This window comes from Erinaceus europaeus, chromosome 1 (assembly GCF_950295315.1).
Source record: "Erinaceus europaeus chromosome 1, mEriEur2.1, whole genome shotgun sequence".
Lineage (NCBI taxonomy): Eukaryota > Metazoa > Chordata > Mammalia > Eulipotyphla > Erinaceidae > Erinaceus > Erinaceus europaeus.
In genome coordinates this window covers 52,901,488-52,921,924 of record NC_080162.1, presented here as the reverse complement: position 1 = coordinate 52,921,924, position 20,437 = coordinate 52,901,488, and the positions used below count along the sequence as shown (strand labels likewise).

Below are 20,437 nucleotides of genomic sequence, written 5' to 3'. Positions count from 1 at the left end.
GTATTGAATACAGTCAGCTCTGAGTAGCCTAACTTGAAAATTATTTATTATTGATAGAAGTTTTATTCTTAGACTAAATTTCCTCCTTCTATCTCTGGTTTTTGCATTCATGCCTTTAAAGAAGGGAAAACTGAGTGAATGCCAAACCAAATTTGAATCAGATACACAGCAGAACAAAGGGGAAGGCTACACATATACAACATGCAGAATTGGTTGATTATTTGTGAATTATCCATTATCTTGTGACATCAAAATGACTGAAAGTTGGCTGTATTTGAAGACTACAATAAAGTACAGTGCTTAATACTTCCTTTAAATTTTAAGATGACTTCCTATATATGTTTAAAGAGAGCCCAAAATAATAATAATAATAATAAGTGAAAGATCCTGATATTCTTCTGACATAACTATTACTTTATCTCTCCTGGAAGCTAAGCGAAGCCAGTCTATCAGCAACTGTGTCCACCTTTCTGAGGCTTTGCCTGCCACTAAAAGCGTCCCGCTCCTCCTTCACACCGTGAGCGCTCTCTTACCTGGTTTCTCTTACTCCTCTTGCTCTCACAGGCTGTCAGGTACTGTAACACTGTCTCATGTGTTGTCAATATTCCTAGGCTTCTCCTGCTTGCCCCTGGGCTTTGCTTCCTTTGTTAATATTTCTATCACCATCAAGCATGTGTACCTGGCCATTGCACTTAATATTTATTTTCAGTGATCCCTAAAATTAGCTTTTTATAGTTACGATATGTAGTAGCAATTTGTTAACTTCTTGTCATCCCACTGGTTTTTGCATTCCCAGTAAAAATGATAGGACTTTGGAGTTCAAAGTTCTTAATACAGGAGAACTGTGAATGACATCTACTTTCTACCAAGTGCCTATAGGACAGAAAGCAGTTTTCATAAAATTTTACAAAAGTTTTGAGCAGTGCTTTCTTTAGAATGCTTGTTATGTCTTTCCATGTAACCCCACTCCTACTCCAGCGAATAAACTAGAAAAATATATAGGTAAGACTACCCTGGATTAATAAATCATGGTTCTGTATAATTAACAGATTATACTGATTATTATTAATCGTACTGATTATTGAGATTTGAGTTGTTTTCTGTCTGCTTGTTTGCTTTGATTTGCTCTGGCTTCTGAACATTGAACCTAGAACCTTGTGGTACCACAGGCTTCAAGATCTTTCTTTATAACCATTATGCTATCTCCTCAGTCTGAGATTTAAGTTTTTTTTTTTTTTTAAAGTACTTAAAAAGAAATTTTGTTCCAGGGGTTGGGCAGTTGGCGTACCTGGTTAATGCATATAGCACAAGGACCTGTGTAAGGATTCCAGTTCAAGCCCCTAGCGCCCCATCTGCAGGGGGGTCACTTCACAAGTGGTGAAGTAGGTCTGCAGGTGTCTGTCTTTATCTCTCTCCCTCTCTATCTCCCTCTCCTCTCTCAAATTCTCTCAGTCCTTCAATAAAATGGAAAAAATGAACACCAGGAGCAAAGATTGGTAGTGCCAGCATCAAGCCCCAGCGATAACCTAGGAGGCATAAAAAAAAAAAAAGAAAGAAAAAGAAAAAAGTAAAGAAAGAAGAAATTTTGTTCCTGGGCTTCACTTAACTAAAATTTAGTTTAATTTTATGTGTAGTTTCTGGTTTATTGAGATATCATTGTGCCAAAAGTAATTTTTTTGCTTAGTCACCACAATAAAAGGGCACTTTGCTCTAGAGTGAATAATTAGGTCTATGGTTACTTATTTTGCAATGATACTAAGATGAACTGAATTCTCTTACTAAAGCAAGTAATGCTTTCATGTTTTTTTTTTTTTATTATCAGAAAGATGGCATTATGGATTAGTAGTAATTGTATATGGAAATAGACTAACTGTGGCTTTCTGTAGCACTAAATTATGTCATACTGTGGTTTAGCAAAGCAAAATTAAAGTTTAATTCTCCTGATGAGTATGTAAAATATTTAATTTGACTTACAGACCATAAGGGGAAAAGTTAGTTTTACTGAGACTGGTACTATAATGTCTCTTTAGGAAACTCTTTTTTTCTAGTTAAAACAGGGTGAAAAGCACTAAAGTACTACATAGGAAATTGAATATTGAGCAGTTGTATTTCTGATTATTATTAACTGCTTGATAATTTGGTTTTCAAAAATGTATTACTGCTCAGGAAAGATTTAAGAATTCACTTAAAAACAGTTTGCATTGTCTTTAGCTTATATAAATACACAGCTAATTTTCCTTTTAATTTTCTAAAGATTTATTTATTTGTACTTGAGTGAGAGACCCTAGAACGTCACTTAATAGCACTTGGGATTGGCCCTGGCACCGCTGGGCCTCAGGCATACAAGTAGTGTTTTCTAATAACTAAGTTGTCTTACTGTTCTAGGAATTTATTCCACAAATGAAAGTTTTCTTATTTCACAAGTTAATTATTACTTCTATGTTTCACTCAGCTTTTTACTCGTATGTTCAGGATATATTCTTATGAGAAATCTCTTCCACTATAGTCTCATTTTTCCACATTATCATATTTTAGTTTAATTCTGTATGTATTTGCATAGTCATAGCATAAGCCTAATAAGATTTAAATGAGTAATTTTTGACTAGGAATAATTTTGTCCCCTCCAGGGAACACTTGACAATGTCTAGAGATAGTCTTGTTTTGTCTTTTATTTTTTATTTATGTTGGATAGAGACAGAAATTGAGAGGGGAAGTAGAGAAAGAGAGAAAGACACCTATAGCACTGTTTTACTACTACTCCTTTGTAGGTGGGACTCAAGACTTGAACTTGAGTCCTTATACACTGTAATGTGTATGCCTTACCAGGTGAACCATCTCCTGGTCCCTCTAGATACAACTTTGGTGATTATAGTTGGACAATGCCACTGCTATCCAGTGAGTGGAAGCTAGATATATTGGTAAAAATTCTACAACATACAAACAACAACCTCAACTACAAAGAATTGCCTGGCCCTCAATATCGCAGTAGTGCTACGATTACAGTACCCTTATTTAGATTGTAACAAAACAGATCCTGTTGGATCTATATTTTCCTGCCTATACTATTTTTATTCCTGATTTTGACAAAGGATAAAGGAAATTAGCTGTACGATGGCTGTTTCTTCTGATAACTAACAGTAGGAAGCACCCCCTGAATATGATGCTATTTACTTTTTACTACTAAAGTAATGTTGTTGTCCTTTGTGATTGTCCTGTCAAGAGACTGGATAAAGAGCAATGCATGTCGTCTTCCATCTTAGGTTGTACCACTCCCCTCATTGGTTCAATTTTATTCTAAAAATGCATTTGTGCTTTAATTTAAACCCTACTTTGTTACGATGTCTTACTGTTGCTAAATGTAGATAACTGTTTAATCAATGATATGTAATATGAACCATTAATGTTGAGTTTCTACCCACAAACTCTACAGCATAAAACTGCTCATACTTTTTGCTTTCATCTGAATGGCATTTTTAAAAAATCTGTATGACAATTTAACAAACCAGTATTATTTTAATTTTATAAGCAATAGACAGTTATTTATTTCCTGCTACTATTGTATCCCATACTTACCCTTTAAGTCTCTTTATTTGTGGCTGTAGACTTTTTGAGAGAGTCACAACCCCTGTATTTTATGAATATAAACTGCTACAGAAACAAAGACCTGAGGGATAGAATTGGCTATTTCAGGTAGGGGAGATAACATAGGGCTTTCATGGCTGAAAAACTCTGAAGCCCTAAGTTTAGTCCCATATACCACCATGAGCTAGAGCTGTGCAGTGGTCTGGAAACATAAAAAGAACAGGCTCGGGGAGTTGGGCCGTAGCACAGTGGGTTAAACACACATGATGCGAAGTACAAGGACTGGCGTAAGGATCCAGGTTTGAGCCCCTGGCTCCCCACCTGCAGGGGCATTGCTTTACAAGCAGTGAAGCAGGTCTGCAGGTGTCTATCTTTCTCTCCCCCTCTCTGTCTTCCCCACCTCTCTCCATTTCTCTCTGTCCTATATAACAGTAACAACAATAATAATAACCACAACAAGGGCAACAAAAGGGGAAAAAATAACCTCCAGGAGCAGTGGATTCATGGTGCAGGCACCGAGCCCCAGCAATAACCCTGGAGGCAATAAGTAAATTAATTAATTAATTAAATTAAATTAAATAACAGGCTCTTTCAGTGATTTTCCTCTTTCTGGAAACAATTTTTCTCAACTGTTTTTACAGTCTAAATGAATTCTGTGTCTGGATATTTATTAATATATAGTGTTTGCAGGTCACATAAGTGGTAGATTTCACTTTTGAGGACATGAAAGTATACTTAGAAGATCAGCTGTTTTCCCCCTTTATTCTAAAAGACTAAATGAAACTTAACCAAAGTCCGTGCTTGGCTTTTTCTGTGCCTGGTTCTGGGACTTCCAGATAATATACCCTGTTGTCAAGAAGTGCTTGTATCAGTCAGCAGTATGTGGGCCAATTTGTCTTTGTAAGCTTGACCATCTGGGAATTTTCAAGATTTTGATTTACATTTCTTATTATTTTTATAAGGTCAAAGTAGTATCTTGTGTGTATGATGTTATAAAAGTTATGGAATTGCACTTGTAATGTTTATGCAGCTCTGTATGAGAGGTAAGTGGAACCCAGAATTTTGGTAGTTGAAGCATGAGTCTTACCCATAGACTGATAAAAGGAACCTTGAAGAGTAAGTTAGATTGTTTTGAAATGTCACCCAATGACTAGAGTAAATAGAAGTTTCTGAAGAGTTTATACATTTTATTTAGTCATGTTTATTTTATCTTACTTGGATGAGAAAATGAAATCAATCTTTATTTGTTCATTTTTCTAGTGTTTTGAACAGAAAGGAATATAGTAATGGTATATGATTTTCATGCTCAAGAAGCTAGAAAGTAAACACTTTCAAAATTTGACTTATTGGAAAGCTTTTTTTTTTTTTGCAACAACAAAGTGATTTAGTGAATCTGAAATCAAATTTAGCTCTTTAGAGTGATTTAAAAGAATTTGTGTTGTAGTAATAATTAGTAGTAATAATTTAATTTTGTAAGACTTATAAAATTGCTCTTTTTTATGTTGTATAACAGGTAATCATGTAACTTGATATTTATATATAATTGCTAAAGTGGTTTTAAATATAAATGTGCCTATATCTAAGTGGCAGGGTTGACTAAGAGGAGCTTTAACATTAATTGCCTTTTCTTAATAGATAGCCAGCAGAGGGAGCTCAAGAACTGTTAAAAAGAAAAATGGGGACAATGTCAAGAAAATATTCATTTGTAAATAACATATATTTGGGGGCTATGAGCTAGCTCACCTTGTAAAACTCATGTGCAGCCATGCACAAAACACTGGGCTTGATTCCCTGCACTTCATGGAAGTGCCATAACACTGGGAGAAGCTCCATGAATGGTGGAGCAGTGTTGTGTCTGTATTATTTTCCCTTCCTTCCTTCTTTCTTTCTTTCTGTCTAATTTCTCTATATATTCTAAATAGGAAAAAAATTATAAATTATGCTAGGGAGAGGTAGTGTCTTGGATTTGTGGTATCATACATATGCAGGCTTCTGCCACCAAGCAGGGAGAACATGTATTAAACATGTACTTGGGGGCTGGGGAGATAGCATAATAGTTATGCAAAATAACTTCAGTGCCTGAGGCCCTGATGTCACAGGCTCAGTCCCCAGCACCACCATAAGCCAGAACTGAGCAGTGTTCTGGATGGGTGGGGGAAGACAAAACTTGATACAAAGTATTAAATGGCCAAGAAACACACTTGTACAAAACAGGAAAATTTAACTTGTGAGAAAAGGAGAAAGTAAAGCTATTTTTTTAAATCACCTAACAATTGGAAGTAGCTCAGGGCACCAGTAGCACAATAGTCCATACAGCATGTTGGACATTGACTTTCTCCTCTTCCTTTCACTCTAATCAGGATGCTTCCACTCAGCACTTCTGATGATTTTTACAGGCTTGGACTTTGTCCATCTGAGAGGTTCCTACCAACAGTTTTACAAAATCAAAGCCTTAAAGCTGCTTTAGGTCAGCCTGTTGGGAAGGCAGACCAGCTGGTGATGGCAGACTCTTCATCCGTCTGTTGTGTTGAGGACCATTGGGGACACTTGAATTTGGAAGCCATGGGGGCTGTGGCTGATTACATCCCACCAGATGGTGATGTTCTTTATTTTAAAAAGATGCCGCCAATGTTGGCCCAGCTTTTATTTATTGCTGCTCATAGCCCAGAAACCAACTCCTACCAATTTTTGGCATCTAGCTTAAGAGAATAAAACCCATGCTTTCCACTGTCCATAAAAACCGACACTAGCCAATTATCTTTTAAGAGTTAGGAAGCTCTTGGGCTCCCTCTGCTGATATTAAATTGGCAAGTAGATTCATTAACACATACCAGTTCTTCCCAGGTTTACAGTATCTTGGATAATTAAAATAAACAAGGAAAGAAGATGGCAGAATGAGGGCTAACCCATGGTGCTACCTGACTAATGTTGTCTAATGCTGAAGAGCCCTGGAAGTATACCTATGAAAACAGTCTAGTTCATGCATTGTGATGTATAGGCAGATCACACATATCTGCATATGTTTAGTGTTTCTCTTAGTGAAAATAAATAGCTCTTGATTATTCAAGGCAAGGGAAATGCAAAGGCAACCAGAGGAAGACAGAGATTTAATGAGTGAGTCTCTTCTTGCTACCTTGTCCTTTCATTGCTTGTACTTTAAATTCAGCTTCCCACCTGTATTTGACTGTAGACTATGTATAGCTCAGTAGTAGGAATTGTAAATGAAATACACACACGTGTGTGTGTGTGTGTGTGTGTGTAGACATATATATATATATATACATATATATCATAGAAATTACTTAGCTTTGAAGTCATGCAATGTGTGCACTTTAAAACAGAATTTTTATTTGGATGACAGAAAGAAGACAGTGACACTTTACTGAGATTCTGTACATTATATTTTTAATCTTCCTACATAGTTAGGATAAATTGGCACTTTGACTTGTGCCTTGAATTAATGAATTAAATAAAGGTAGGTCATTGACAGCAAGTCTCATTAGTGTAGAATTGGATAATACTAATAGGTAAGCTAATTCAGGCGGAATTTGAATAAGTCTATTTTTAAATTTTTAATGAATTGATTAATTAATAAGAAGGGGAACCAAAGCACCACTCTGGTATATGCAATACTGGGGATTGAACTTGAGACCTGCCTTGTAATTCTTGCACTCTACCATTGTGTCACCTCCCCAGCCTCAGTCTCTATTTGAAAGGAAAGGAACGTTAACTAATTAAAATTTATAGAAAATATATTGTAGTCACATAGTTATAAATTTTCCTTGCTACATAAGTGAGTATAGAGTTTGGTCAGAGGATGCAGTGGTGGGTTCACACACATAACAGTGCAGGAAGTATTTGGCAGCACAGGAGAGGGGGATAGAGCAAGGTTGAAACTAGTACAGAGCAGTGAGAAGTAGGAGGGATAGAGTAGCAGGTGTCAAGCAGAGGAGAATTACATTAGGTGAATGTGAACAAGAGTCTTTCATGGGGATGATTAGTCTATGGGGTTAGATGGAGCAAAACCATGCTTTCACCATGAGGAGCATGTACTTGCCTATAGTCCAGTCTTTATTTTAAAAGTATTTGTTTGAGGGCCACATGGGACATAGATTTGTAGTTGGTAGAGAAATGGGAACAATGACCAGTTAAGAGGCTGTTATCAAGCAGATATTGCACTTGATCTTTGCCAAGTGGCCAAGAAGTGATAAGAAAGGCTATTATAAATAATCAGAGCCAAAGATACACAGCCTTAAAGCTATAGGTCTAGAGAAAGAGGGTAGAATGATTCTTCCAGACCTTCATTTATCTTTGTGATTTTTAATTTAATTAATTAACTAATTAATTTATTGGGTGGAGACAGAGAGAAACTGAGATTGAAGTGGGAGATATGCAAAGAAAAAGCTGTATTAAAAAAGGAAAAAGCTGGGGGCTGGGCAATAGTGCAGAGGGTTAAGCACATGGACCAGCGTAAGGATCCTAATTGGAGCCCCCAACTTCCCACCTGCTGGGGGATTGCTTCACAAGCACTGAAGCAGGTCTGCGGGTGTCTTTCTTTCTCTCCTCTCTGTTCTTCCCCTCCTCTCTCGATTTCTCTCTGTCCTGTCCAACAATGACAACAGCAATAACAACAACAAAGGCAACAAAAATGGAAATAAATGGCCTCCAGGAACTGGATTCATAGTGCAAGGCACAGACCCCCAGCGATAACTGTGGAGGTGTGTGTGTGTGTATGGGAGGGGAACTATAGTACATCTTCACCCTTACAAAGCTTCTTCACCATCACTGGTGGTGAGTGAGGGCTTGAACCCAGGTCCTTGTGCATAGTAACGTGCACTCAGCTGGGTGCACCACCATCCAGCCCTCCAGGTTTGTTTTTGAAGATAGAAATGAATCATGAATTTTTAAAATTGATTTAATAATGATTGACAAGATTGTAGGGTAAGAGGGGTACAATTCCATACAATTCCTACCACTAGAGTTGAATCGTGAATTTTGAAGTAAATTGGGAAGGAGTTCATTCTATAGTCTAGGAGAATATAGTATGATAATGTTAGAAATCAACCCATAGATGGGTTTCTATTTTATGATGTATATGCACTGACCTTCTAAAAATACCAGTAGTAAATGCAAAATGCATTTGGTATTACAAGCCATTAGATATAGTATTTTACTTAATATTGTTATACTTTAATCTGTTAAGAGGAACAATTGAGTTGAAATCTCCATGTTTCCTTTCATCTTCCTCCAGCAAGTGAATGTGTGGGTTACTTTGTTTCTCTTAAGTATAAATGATCTATTCAGTGGCTATCCTGGATCTCTCCTCCCATAGCATGCCAAATCACTTCTATACTTCATGGCTGTATCTATAACTTTATTTGTTCTTTTCTTTTCTTTTTTTTTTCTTTTCTTTTTTTATTTAAGAAAGGATTAATTAACAAAACCATAGGGTAGGAGGGGTACAAGTCCACACAATTTCCACCACCCAATCTCCATTTCCCATCCCCTCCCCTGATAGCTTTCCTATTCTCTATCCCTCTGGGAGCATGGACCCAGGGTCATTGTGGGTTGCAGAAGGTAGAAGGTCTGGCTTCTGTAATTGCTTCCCCGCTGAACATGGGCGTTGACTGGTCGGTCCATACTCCCAGTCTGCCTCTCTCTTTCCCTAGTAGGGTGGGGCTCTGGGGAAGCGGAGCTCCAGGACACATTGGTGGGGTCTTCAGTCTAGGGAAGCCTGGCCGGCATCCTGATGACATCTGGAACCTGGTGACTGAAAAGAGAGTTAACATACGAAGCCAAACAAATTGTTGAGCAATCATGGACCCAAAGCTTGGAATAGAGGAGAGGAAGTGTTAGGGGGGTACTCACTGCAAACTCTAGTGCACTTCTGCTTTCAGGCATATATTTTGCAGTAGTTTATGGATACGTGTGAACATATGCCCTCTCTCACAGAAACTGGTGTATATCTAGGTTTTGGGACTTTGTTAGAAAGTGAACCACCTGAGATGAAATTAGAGTATACTATGAAAGGAAAGGTCTCACTTGAGTAATGAAGCTGAAGGGTTGTCATTCCACACGTGAAGTCTCTGGACACAGTCTGAAGTGAAGCATGTTGAGGTGGCAATCGTGTTGGTTAGGTTGTGATCGGCAGATGCAATATTGTTTGATATGGATTGGGAGAGGCATACGGGAAAGTGGGCCCTATCCAGTGGTTCCAGGACTGGGGGAAGTAGAGGCTCCATAGTGGAGAAGTGAGGTTCCTGCTGTCTTAGGGTTCAAAAAGACAATCGATAGTTAATGTTATCATCACATTAATTGTTAATTGGGTTAACTTTGAAAAGTCCTTTTGTTAGGGTTTGCTGTATCTTGTATATAGCTGTAACTTTATTTTTTCTTTCCTGCACCACGGATACAAAATAAAACGCACTGTAGAACCTAAAAGACAAAAATGCATTATCAAAATGGAATATTGGTGTTAACTAGTATAGGAAACTATGATGTAAATGCAGATGATTTTATTGCACAATTCATATGAAAAGTGTCTAAATCTACAGTATTAGAATAAGCTATTTTATATGGTGAAGTTACTCATTAAAATAGTTAAATCCCTCCCTGCTCGTTTTGTGTTCATGTTCACAGATGTGGAAGAATGTCAGTGGTCTGAAAATTCTCCTGTATTTGAATCTGGCCGCCTGGGGGCAGAGCAGCAGCAGCAGATCCTGCGGAGCAGCAGCACACCTGATGTCACTGAGCCTCTGTGCTCAGAGTCTTCTCAGGGTATGGAGAGGCTTAAGTAATTAAAATAACACTGCAGGTTCTACATAGGAGGAAGCTGCACGTGTCCTATTGTCTCCTACATTTGTTCTGTCTATTTATTTATTTGAAAAGGAATTGAGGTTTTAGGTTTATTTCCAGGATGTGATTTCAGATAATGAACTTCTCACTATTTTAGTATATGCATTTAGTGTGTGTGTGTGTGTGTGTGTGTGTGTGTCGCATTGCATGCTTCTAAGTGTGGCAAGTAGTTTGGGGACTGAAAAGTAATCCTGAGTGTATGAGGGAGGAGGAATGTTATACCACAAAGTCAGGGAAAACAGCAAGTTGGATTGAAGACAGAATGGTAGAGTAAGGGTGAAGAGCATTGTAAGAGCAGTGGTGAGTGGAAAACTAATAAGTCTTGGGAAAATCTCTGCTGAGATTAAAATCACTGACATTAATCTGTAGTTTCTCCAAATTTCAGTACCAACAGAGCACAGAAAGCAAAAAGACAGACCTGTAGACAGCGAATAGTGTATTTTATAATAAAAATGTATGCCTAGATTGCATCTGGTGAAAAGGAAAATGCTCACCATTCAGCTTTAGCTTCCTGAGTGAAATAAGAAATAAACTAACCTTATCAACAAATTGTGTTACAGTTCTTAATGTCAAGGTCATGCTAACCTTAGCTACTGAATAGGAAAGTATTCCTTCTTATAAATCATCTTGAGCTGAGAAAATACAGTAAAATTATTGTTTCTGTAATTTTTTATTTGTTACTAATGGTTTGTTACAAGATCCTAAGTTTTACAGTGTGTGGTTCCACACTACACCCACCACCAAAGTTCTGTGTCCTCACCCTCTCACTTCCCAAAGAGAACCAGCATAGTTCGCACAAGTCTTACAGTTTGCTTGCTTCTGGTTTGTTTGGATTAGAAAATATATGGTAAAATTAATTCACTAGATAAGTGAGTGTTTTTGTTTTTTTGTTTGTGGGGGTGAATATCATAATGGTTATACAAAAAGACTTTTATGCCTGAGGATTCAAGATACCAGGTTCAATCCCCTGAGAGGTAAGCAGTGCTCTTGTTTTAAAAGAAATGTTTTTACAATTCATTATCTGAATTAGTTTCTAACTCCAGAAGATATTTTGTAGTATTATTATAATTTTCCTCCTTAAAAATTTGTAGATTCTAGAGTTTCCCAGTTTTCTGTTATGAAGATTTTATAATCTAATTTTTTTACTTTCCTTATTAATGATTTAATGTTGATTTATAAAATTAAAATATTGAAATACAGAAATGGGTTATAATTCCACACAGTTCCCACCACCAGCGTTCTGTGTCCCCACTTCCTCCATTGGGAACTGCAGTGGTTTTTTCAAGGTCATAGATACAGGCTATTATTTCTATATCTATCTATCGATCTATCTGCTTTTTTTTTTTTCCCCCTATGGTCCTGCCTTCTCTTCCTTTCTAAGTCACATCTACACTTATTATTACTTATGAGTGTTCTTCCTTTTTCCCTCTTCTCTCTTTGGGTCCTGATGGAATTGGAGTTCAGAGCCCTCTGGTTACCTTCCCCTAATATTTTTCTCCCTCTGTGAGTATGGACCAGAATTCTTTATGGGGTGCAGAAGATGAAAGATCTGACTTCTGTAATTGCTTTTTTGCTAGACATCGGCATTGACAGGTCTATCCATATCCCCAGCCTAATCCAAATTTTGCAATAATTATGACTATTCCAATTTTCCTGTTTTAATTTTGATATGCTGTATTTTGAAACTTACTTAATTAACGTGTTTTCCCAAATTTGTTGCTCCTACATTACTCATGAAATTCCCATATGATCTTTCTTAGGATGTTTGCAGATTTTGCAGTGATACTCCCTTTTTCAGTACTGACACTTTTTGTGTGCTTTCTCTCATCAGTCTTTATTCTCAGCCAATACTGAGTCACTTAGTTGCTCTTTTTCCTGTGACTCACATGACTAACTCAGGCAGCTTTTCTCTGAAATACATTCTGAACCACAACTCCTACCCGCAAGGCATCTTATTGCCCTCCTTAGCGTTAGCATTGATATACTTACTAGACTACTATTGAATATATACTTCATGCTTCCAGTGGAAAGCATTTAATCCACTCATTTAAAGAGACCAACTCTATAGTCTCTTGACCCTTAGAGTACCAGTTGCCAGATCTATATTAAAAGGGATTTTCCACTTTACCATCTCAAATATTTTTTGTCATTTTCCCCCCAAATCACTAGGTCAAAAAGTAGATGTACAGAATTTGAGTTCTTCAGAGCCCAAGCCTCTACAAGAGAATAAAGGACATGTGAAAAAAGAAAATGAAGGAATAACAGTAAGATATTTTAAGACCTTATCAGTTTGTCACTAAACATAAACACATAGATTATTGACATAATAAATAAACTTATTAGTAAGTGCAATTATTTTTTATAGTTTTTATCATGCTAGGAGCAGTGGAGTCACTGTTCAGGCACTGAACCCCACTGATTATCCTGGTGGAAAGATTTTTTTTTTTAAAAAAAGGTTTTCTACTTACTTGGTGTACAGATGAAGGCAACCTTGAGATCTTGGAAAGTGTTACTTACTTTATACATAAAAATGAAAAAAAAATCATCTTGAAAGTGGGATTGAAAACCTGGTGTATATTGTTAAACAGTATCCCTGTCTGTTAAGTATACAGATGCACTGTTCTGGGTCCTTTTAGACAGTCCTAACCTTACCTGAGTACTAAACTTACTAGACAAGTGAGTTTTTACAAAGATATGTTTGGTGTTACTGATTTTTTAAAAATGCTAAGTATAAGAAAGAAATTTGTCATTGTGCAGGTGATACCTGTTGATTTATTTTAATGTAGTATGTGTTCATAGAAAACTGTGGCATCATAGAAATGAGCAAAGAAAACGCCTTTCTCTACTCTGCCCTGTCTAGAAGATAACCAGTGTTAATTTTTCTTTTTATTTTGAGAAGGACCTATACCAGCATATATCTGTATAATCTGTATATGTGTTTATTATGTTTGTTTCAACAGTCAAATAATCTAACACCCAGCATAAGATAGAACATTTCCAGTTCCATTGCTTTCCTCCCAAATTCCATCCAAGTCCTTCAGAGAGCAACATTTTCTTTTACTTTGTGTTTATCATGCACTTCTTATTTTGTTACATATATTTCTTCAAACAACATTTCCTTTAGTTTTCCATAGTTTTAAATTTTATAAAAGTGATAATACCTTTTTCATTCTGAATATCTGTCTAAGGTTTATTCTCATTATAATATACAGCCTTGGTTCATTAGGCTTTCTCTTCTGTATTATCTTTCATTGTGAATATAGCACATTAATTTTGTACTATTATACAGACATTGATACTGTTTCCAGTTTTATATATGTTTCAGGTTTTAAGTATGCATAATGTATACCTTCTATATATGCTATATATCTAAAACTTGTGAAGTATACATTCACATATATAAATACAGCTACATACATTATTGAATGTCCTTCATGATCTTTATGTTTAAGGTTTTCTCTGTATTGACTGTATAGTGATGGAACTAATGAGTCATAGAATAGAAGATTGTTCTTTATAAGATATGTGTTTTCCAGTGTGGTTACACCACTTATACCTCTACTAGCAATATGTTATAAAGTTGTTCTTTCTTAATATTCTTGTCAGTACTTGCTGTTGTCACACATTTTTTATCAAGTGCTTGAAAATGGCATCTCATTTTAAGCTGCATTTCTCACCATATATAAGGTGCCTATACATCCTAGTCAAAGTTCCATTTGTATATGAGGAGAAGGTATATTTTCCTTTGAGGTGGAAATTTCTGTATTAGGTCCATTACTTCTATAGTTTCATTTAAGTCTACTATTTCCCTATTAATTTTTTGTCCTGATGATCTATCTGTCGCTGAGAGTGGTGTATTAAGATCTCCTACTATTACTGTGTTGCTGTCAATGTCTCCCTTAAGGTCAGTAAGTATTTGTTGTATATATTTAGTTAACACCTGTATTTGGGGTATACATAATGGTAATGTCTTCTCATTGTATTGATCCTTTGACCATTATGCGGTATCTCTCTCGTCTCAGCTTATGTTCTTTACTTTAAAATCTTTTTACAATTTTTTTATTTTTATTTATAAAAAGGAAACACTGACAAAAACTATAGTTTAAGAGAGGTACAACTCCATACATACCAGAGCTCCATATCTCATCCCCTTCCCTGATTGCTTTCCTTCTCTTTAGCCCTCTGGGAGTATGGACTCCCAGGGCCATTATGGGGTCCAGAAGGTGGAAGATCTGGCTTCTGTAAGTGCTTCCTCACTGAACATGGGCATTGGCAGGTCGATCCATACTCCCAGCCTGTCTCTTTCCCTAGTAGGGCAGGGTTCTGGGGAAGCAGGGCTCCAGAACACATTGGTGGGGTTGTCTGCCCAGGGACGTTCGGTTGGCATCATGATAGCATCTGGAACCTGGGCTGAAAGGAGAGTTAAGGAGAGCCAAAGAAATTGTTGACTAATCATGAGCTTAAAGGCTGGAATATTGCAGATGAAGATTGAGGGGTCTCCATTTTGTAGATAGCTAGGAGGCCTATTTTAGTTTTATTCCAAAGGGCCCATGACTATACTAATTTTTTGTTTGCGTGTTTGTTTGTTTGTTTTCCTGAGCCTGATATCTGATATGCAGGTGGACCCAAGTTATTATCTGGGGAAATGATGCCATGGCTGGAAAAAGGACCAGAAAGCTGGGTCAGGAAAGAGAGTAGCTCCCAAATATGGGAAAGGCATATAAATATTTTTGACTATAAACCCTATTGATTTGATCTGTTCTGGGGCCCATATTCAGCTTAGGAGACTATGTGACCTCTGCATCCCTGTAGATCTGTGCTCACATTCTGTGGTCATGAGTAGGAACATTCTAAGCTGCCCTAATTTCAGGACCCATCTTCCTCAGGTGGAACATAGAGTATGTTGTCCATCCTCCCTTTGGAGGATGGAACATTCTTTACCGTTGTTGATCCACATTGAGGTCAAGGTCCTATGGGGGCCCACAAAAGGGTCTATTGTGTTCTTCCTATTGGAGATGACTGACAATGGAGAGAGGAATCTTTTCGAGGTCTAGGCCTATCATGTCTGTGTAGGAATCTCAGGACTCCCTGACTAAGGCCCCAGCTCATGGGGTGGCCTGATAGTGACTAAAGAGTCATCCTTAAAGTATGCCAGTGTCTTGCCCTTATTCAGCTATTGCAGCCCTTACTTTGATAAGGTTAGCTTTGGAGTGACTGAGGAAAGTGTAATAGGAAGTAGGTAAGCAGGATATCTAAGTCTAAGTAGACAATATTTCATTATTAACTTTATGGTGTCTTTTTAGGTCTTACTACTTGTTTGCTGCATATATTGACTTACTGCAGACTATTGTGCACTTTTGCTTTCAGGTATATATTTTGCCCTAATTTATGGATACATGTGTACATATGCCCTATCTCATGGGACCTGGTCTATATCTAGGTTTTGGGACTTTGTTTAACCACACAAAATGGAATTAGAGAATCCTATGAGAAAGGAAAGGTCTCACCTGAGTAATGGGGCTGAAGGTTTGACATTCCACACCTGAGGTCTCTGCACACATTCCGAATGAAGCATGCTGAGGTGGTACTCGTTGCATTGAGTAGGTTGGGATCAGCAGATGCAGTGTCAGTTGGTATGAACTGAGAGAAGCGTGCAGGAAAGTGAGCCCCACCCTAGACATAAAATCTATTTTATCTGCAAACAGAATAGTTATCCCTACCTTTTTTTTTTCTGAAATGTTAGCTTAGACCATCTTCCTCCAAACGCTTACATTAAAGTTCTGTTTGTCTTTTTTTTTTTTTTGAGGGGGGATGTGTGTTTCCTGAAAACATATGATAGATGATTCCTATTCTTTAATCCATTTAGCTATTCTGTCTTGACATTTAGCATTAGCACATAGCACAAAATGCAAAGATTGGGGCAAGGATCTCGGTTTTAGCCCCTGCTCCCCATATGTAGGGAGGTTGCTTCACAAGCAATGAAGCAAGTCCTCAGATATCTTTCTTTCTCTCCTGCTCTCTGTCTTCCCCTCCTTTCTCAATTTCTCTCTGTCCTATCCAATAGCAACAACAATACCAGCAACAACAACAATGGGAAAAGATGGCTGCCAGGAACAGTGCAGGTACTGAGCCCTAGCAATAACCCTGGAGGCAAAAAAAAAATACAAGAGTAGACTTATTGTATCTTCTATATTAGATATTCTACAGGGCCAGGCAGTGCCACACCTGGTTAAGCACACATATTACAATGCACAAGGACCCAGGTTCAAGTCCCTGGTCCCCAATGCAGGAGGAGAGATTCACATGTGGTGAATCAGAGCTGCAGTTGTCTCTCTCTCTGTCTCTTTCCCTATCTCCACCTCTCCTCTAAATTTCTCTCTGTCTCTAATAATAAAAATTTAAAAAAAGAAAAAGTATATTAGATATTCATTCTTCTGCATGAGTGAGTCTACTTCCTAAGCCTTCTACCTGAGCTTGTATACTGTACTCCAAGTGACTTTCACTCACTGAAATAGTTTTTCTTTTTTTATTTATCTATTTATAAAAAGGAAACATTGACAAAACCATAGTATAAGAGAGGTACAACTCCATCCAATTCTCACCACCAGAACTCTGTATCTCATCCCCTCCCCTGGTAGCTTTCCTATTCTTTAACCCTCTGGGAGTATGGACCCAGGGTAATTGTGGGATGCAGAAGGTGGAAGGTCTGGCTTCTGTAATTGCTTCCCTGCTGAACATGGGCATTGACAGGTTGATTCATACTCCCAGCCTGCCTCTGTCTTTCCCTAGTAGGATGGGGATCTCGGGAAGCAGAGCTCCAGGACATTATTGGTGGGGTTGTCTGTCCAGGGAAGTCTGGTTGGCATCATGCTAGCATCTGGAACCTGGTGGCTGAAAAGACATACAAGGCCAAACTGTTGATCAATAATGAGCTTAAAGGCTGGAATAGTGCAAATGAAGAGTTGGGGGGGGGTCGTGCATTTTGTAGATAGCTCATAGGCATATTTTAGTTATATTCCAAAGGGCCTGTGGCTATGCTAGTTTTTTTTCTCTTTTTTCCCCCTGATCCTGAAATCTGATATACAGGTGGATCCAAGTTATTATCTGTGGAGATGATGCCATGGCTGTAAAAGGACCAGAAAGCTGGATCAGGGAAGAGAGTAGCTCCCTAATATGGGGAAGGGGTGTAAATATTGTTGACTGTAAACCCCATCTATTTGATTTCACTCACTCCAGAGCTAACCTTATCAAAGCAAGGACTGCAAAAGCTGAATAGGGCAAGACACTGGCATACTTTAATGATGATTCTTTAGTCACTATCAGGCCACCCCATCAACTTAGACCCTATTCGGGGAGTCCTGAGATTCCCAAACAGACATAATGGACCTAGACCTCAAATAAATCCCTCTCTCCATTGTTACCAGTCATTCCTATCAGAAACAACACAATAGATCCATTTGTGGGCCTCCATAGGACCTTGTCCTCAGTATGGATCATCAATGGTAGAGAATGTTCCATCCTCCGAAGGGAAGATGGACAACATACTTCATGCTACACCTGAGGAAGATGGGCCGATATTGGGGCAGCTTAGAATATTCCTACTCATGACCACAGAATATGAGCTCAGATCTATAGGGATTCAGAGGTCACATAGTCTCCTATGTGGAATATGAGCCCCAGACCAAATCAAATGAAATTGTTTTTCTTTTATGCTTCCTCACTTCTTAGTGAACTCTGATTGAAGTTCTTTCATATTTTCTAGTTTCCTAGAGAACTTTGTTAAAAGCTCTTCTTTTGTGTTTCCTAACTCCTTATTGAAATAGTCTTTCAACTTTTGAATATGCTTCTCCATACTGTGCTTAGATTCTTTTTTTCTTCTTATTATTATTTTTTATTTAAGAAAGGATTAATTAACAAAACCATAGGGTAGGAGGGGTACAATTCCGTACAATTCCCACCACCCAGTTTTAATATCCCACCCCCTCCCCTGATAGCTTTTCCATTCTCTATCCCTCTGGGAGCATAGACCCAGGGTCATTGTGGGTTGCAGAAGGTAGAAGGTCTGGCTTCTATAATTGCTTCCCCGCTGAACATGGGTGTTGACTGGTCGGTCCATACTCCCAGTCTGCCTATCTCTTTCCCTAGTAGGGTGGGGCTCTGGGGAAGCGGAGCTCCAGGACACATTGGTGGGGTCTTCAGTCTAGGGAAGCCTGGCCGGCATCCTGATGACATCTGGAACCTGGTGACTGAAAAGAGAGTTAACATACGAAGCCAAACAAATTGTTGAGCAATCATGGACCCAAAGCTTGGAATAGAGGAGAGGAAGTGTTAGGGGGGTACTCACTGCAAACTCTAGTGCACTTCTGTATTCAGGCATATATTTTGGATACGTGTGAACATATGCTCTCTCTCACAGAAACTGGTGTATATCTAGGTTTTGGGACTTTGTTAGAAAGTGAACCACCTGAGATGGAATTAGAGAATACTATGAAAGGAAAGGTCTCACCTGAGTAATGAAGCTGAAGGGTTGTCATTCCACACGTGAAGTCTCTGGACACAGTCTGAGCTGAAGCATGTTGAGGTGGCAATCGTGTTGGTTAGGTTGTGATCGGCAGATGCAATATTATTTGATATGGATTGGGAGAGGCATACGGGAAAGTGGGCCCTATCCAATGGTTCCAGGACTGGGGGAAGTAGAGGCTCCGTAGTGGAGAAGTGAGGTTCCTGCTGTCTTAGGGTTCAAAAAGACAATCGATAGTTAATGTTATCATCACATTAATTGTTAATTGGGTTAACTTTGAAAAGTCCTTTTGTTAGGGTTTGCTGTACAGTACCCAGTATCTTGTATATAGCTGTGCTATTGGTTGCTTCTGATCTACTTGGTCTAGGCTTTTGAGAGAGTCTGCATATCAATTACACAGCCTATATATTGAAAAGATTCAGTTTGTGTTTTGAAAAACTTCGAGACATACAATTAATTTTCCCCCTCTCATATTAATTAACTAGTGATTTATATGACTACATTTTACTAGGAGTGTACATAAACACCATTCCCACCACCAAAAGACTGTGACCCATCCCTCCCACCCACTCCCACCCCCCACTGTCCCAGGAAGCTGCATGTCTACCCCTCACCACAGTGTTTTTACTTTGGTGCCCTACTTATGCTTAGATTCTTGAAGAGTCCTCCTAAAAACCTTTCTGTAGTCCTTCTCTGGTAGTTTCTTTATGTCTGTAATTTCTTCCAGTCCTTCTGTCTAATTTCTATCTATCTATTTTTTCATATTTGGAAGCTTGTTTCTACAATATTTCTGTTTACACATTTAGTGTGCTGGTTATTGTTGACCTTCTGGCAGTGCTATTGTGATCACTGGTCTTCCCTTTGTTTATAAGTGGAAGATGGGAACTGGATTATGTTTCTTGTTATTTCCTTGAGCTGTGTGGTGTGTATATGTAGCTTCTATGTATGATTTCAGTCTGAAACTGAGCCTTAAGTTTGCTGTTCTGTCACTGCTTTGTTCAGAAAAACTGGACTCAATTTACCATTTAGCTTCTAGCTGCCGCATATTTTCTTTACAGATGTCTGCCTTTGTTTGGTGACAGAACAGATTGTTTGTTTGTTTGTTTTTGTCAGAAATGTCATGTGTCCTTGTTCAGTAGGCTAACACTCCTGAGGTCATGGATTTAAAGCTCATAGGTTTTCTTGTCTTTCAGCCAGCACTCCTTGGCTGTGTATAGAGGGAATATGGTGCCATACCCTGTCGGATCTCTTAAATTCTGTGTGTTTGATTCCAATCCCACTCCACACTCCTTCTCGCCCCAACTGCATACATGAGCATCCACCTGAGGCTGAAGTACTTCTGTGAATTTCTCAGCTGTAGTTGGTGAGGTTTGTTAAGATCCATAGCTGTAGATGTTTCTTGTCTTGGGGGAAAGTCTGGACTGTCCACCCTCACTCGATAGCCACACCTCCCAGAAGTTTCAGGCATACTACTTTAAT

At 38.2% G+C, this 20,437-nt stretch overlaps 1 protein-coding gene and 1 pseudogene across 5 annotated transcripts in view; both read left to right on the top strand.

Annotated features, from left to right (window-relative positions):
* The window catches only part of RALGAPA2 (Ral GTPase activating protein catalytic subunit alpha 2), a 322,655-nt gene that overhangs the window by 98,739 nt on the left and 203,479 nt on the right, over positions 1-20,437 (top strand). For all 5 annotated transcript variants that reach the window (XR_009548379.1, XM_060186046.1, XM_060186059.1 and 2 more), the window contains exons 17-18: positions 10,222-10,359; positions 12,607-12,701. Coding sequence is in view for 4 of the 5 variants with exons in the window: in XM_060186046.1 (XP_060042029.1) it covers positions 10,222-10,359; positions 12,607-12,701 (233 nt within the window). In the remaining variant the exon portion in view is untranslated. The remainder of the gene's footprint in view (positions 1-10,221; positions 10,360-12,606; positions 12,702-20,437) is intronic.
* LOC132536841 (translation machinery-associated protein 7-like) overlaps positions 1-20,437 on the top strand; it is a 209,144-nt pseudogene that overhangs the window by 168,640 nt on the left and 20,067 nt on the right.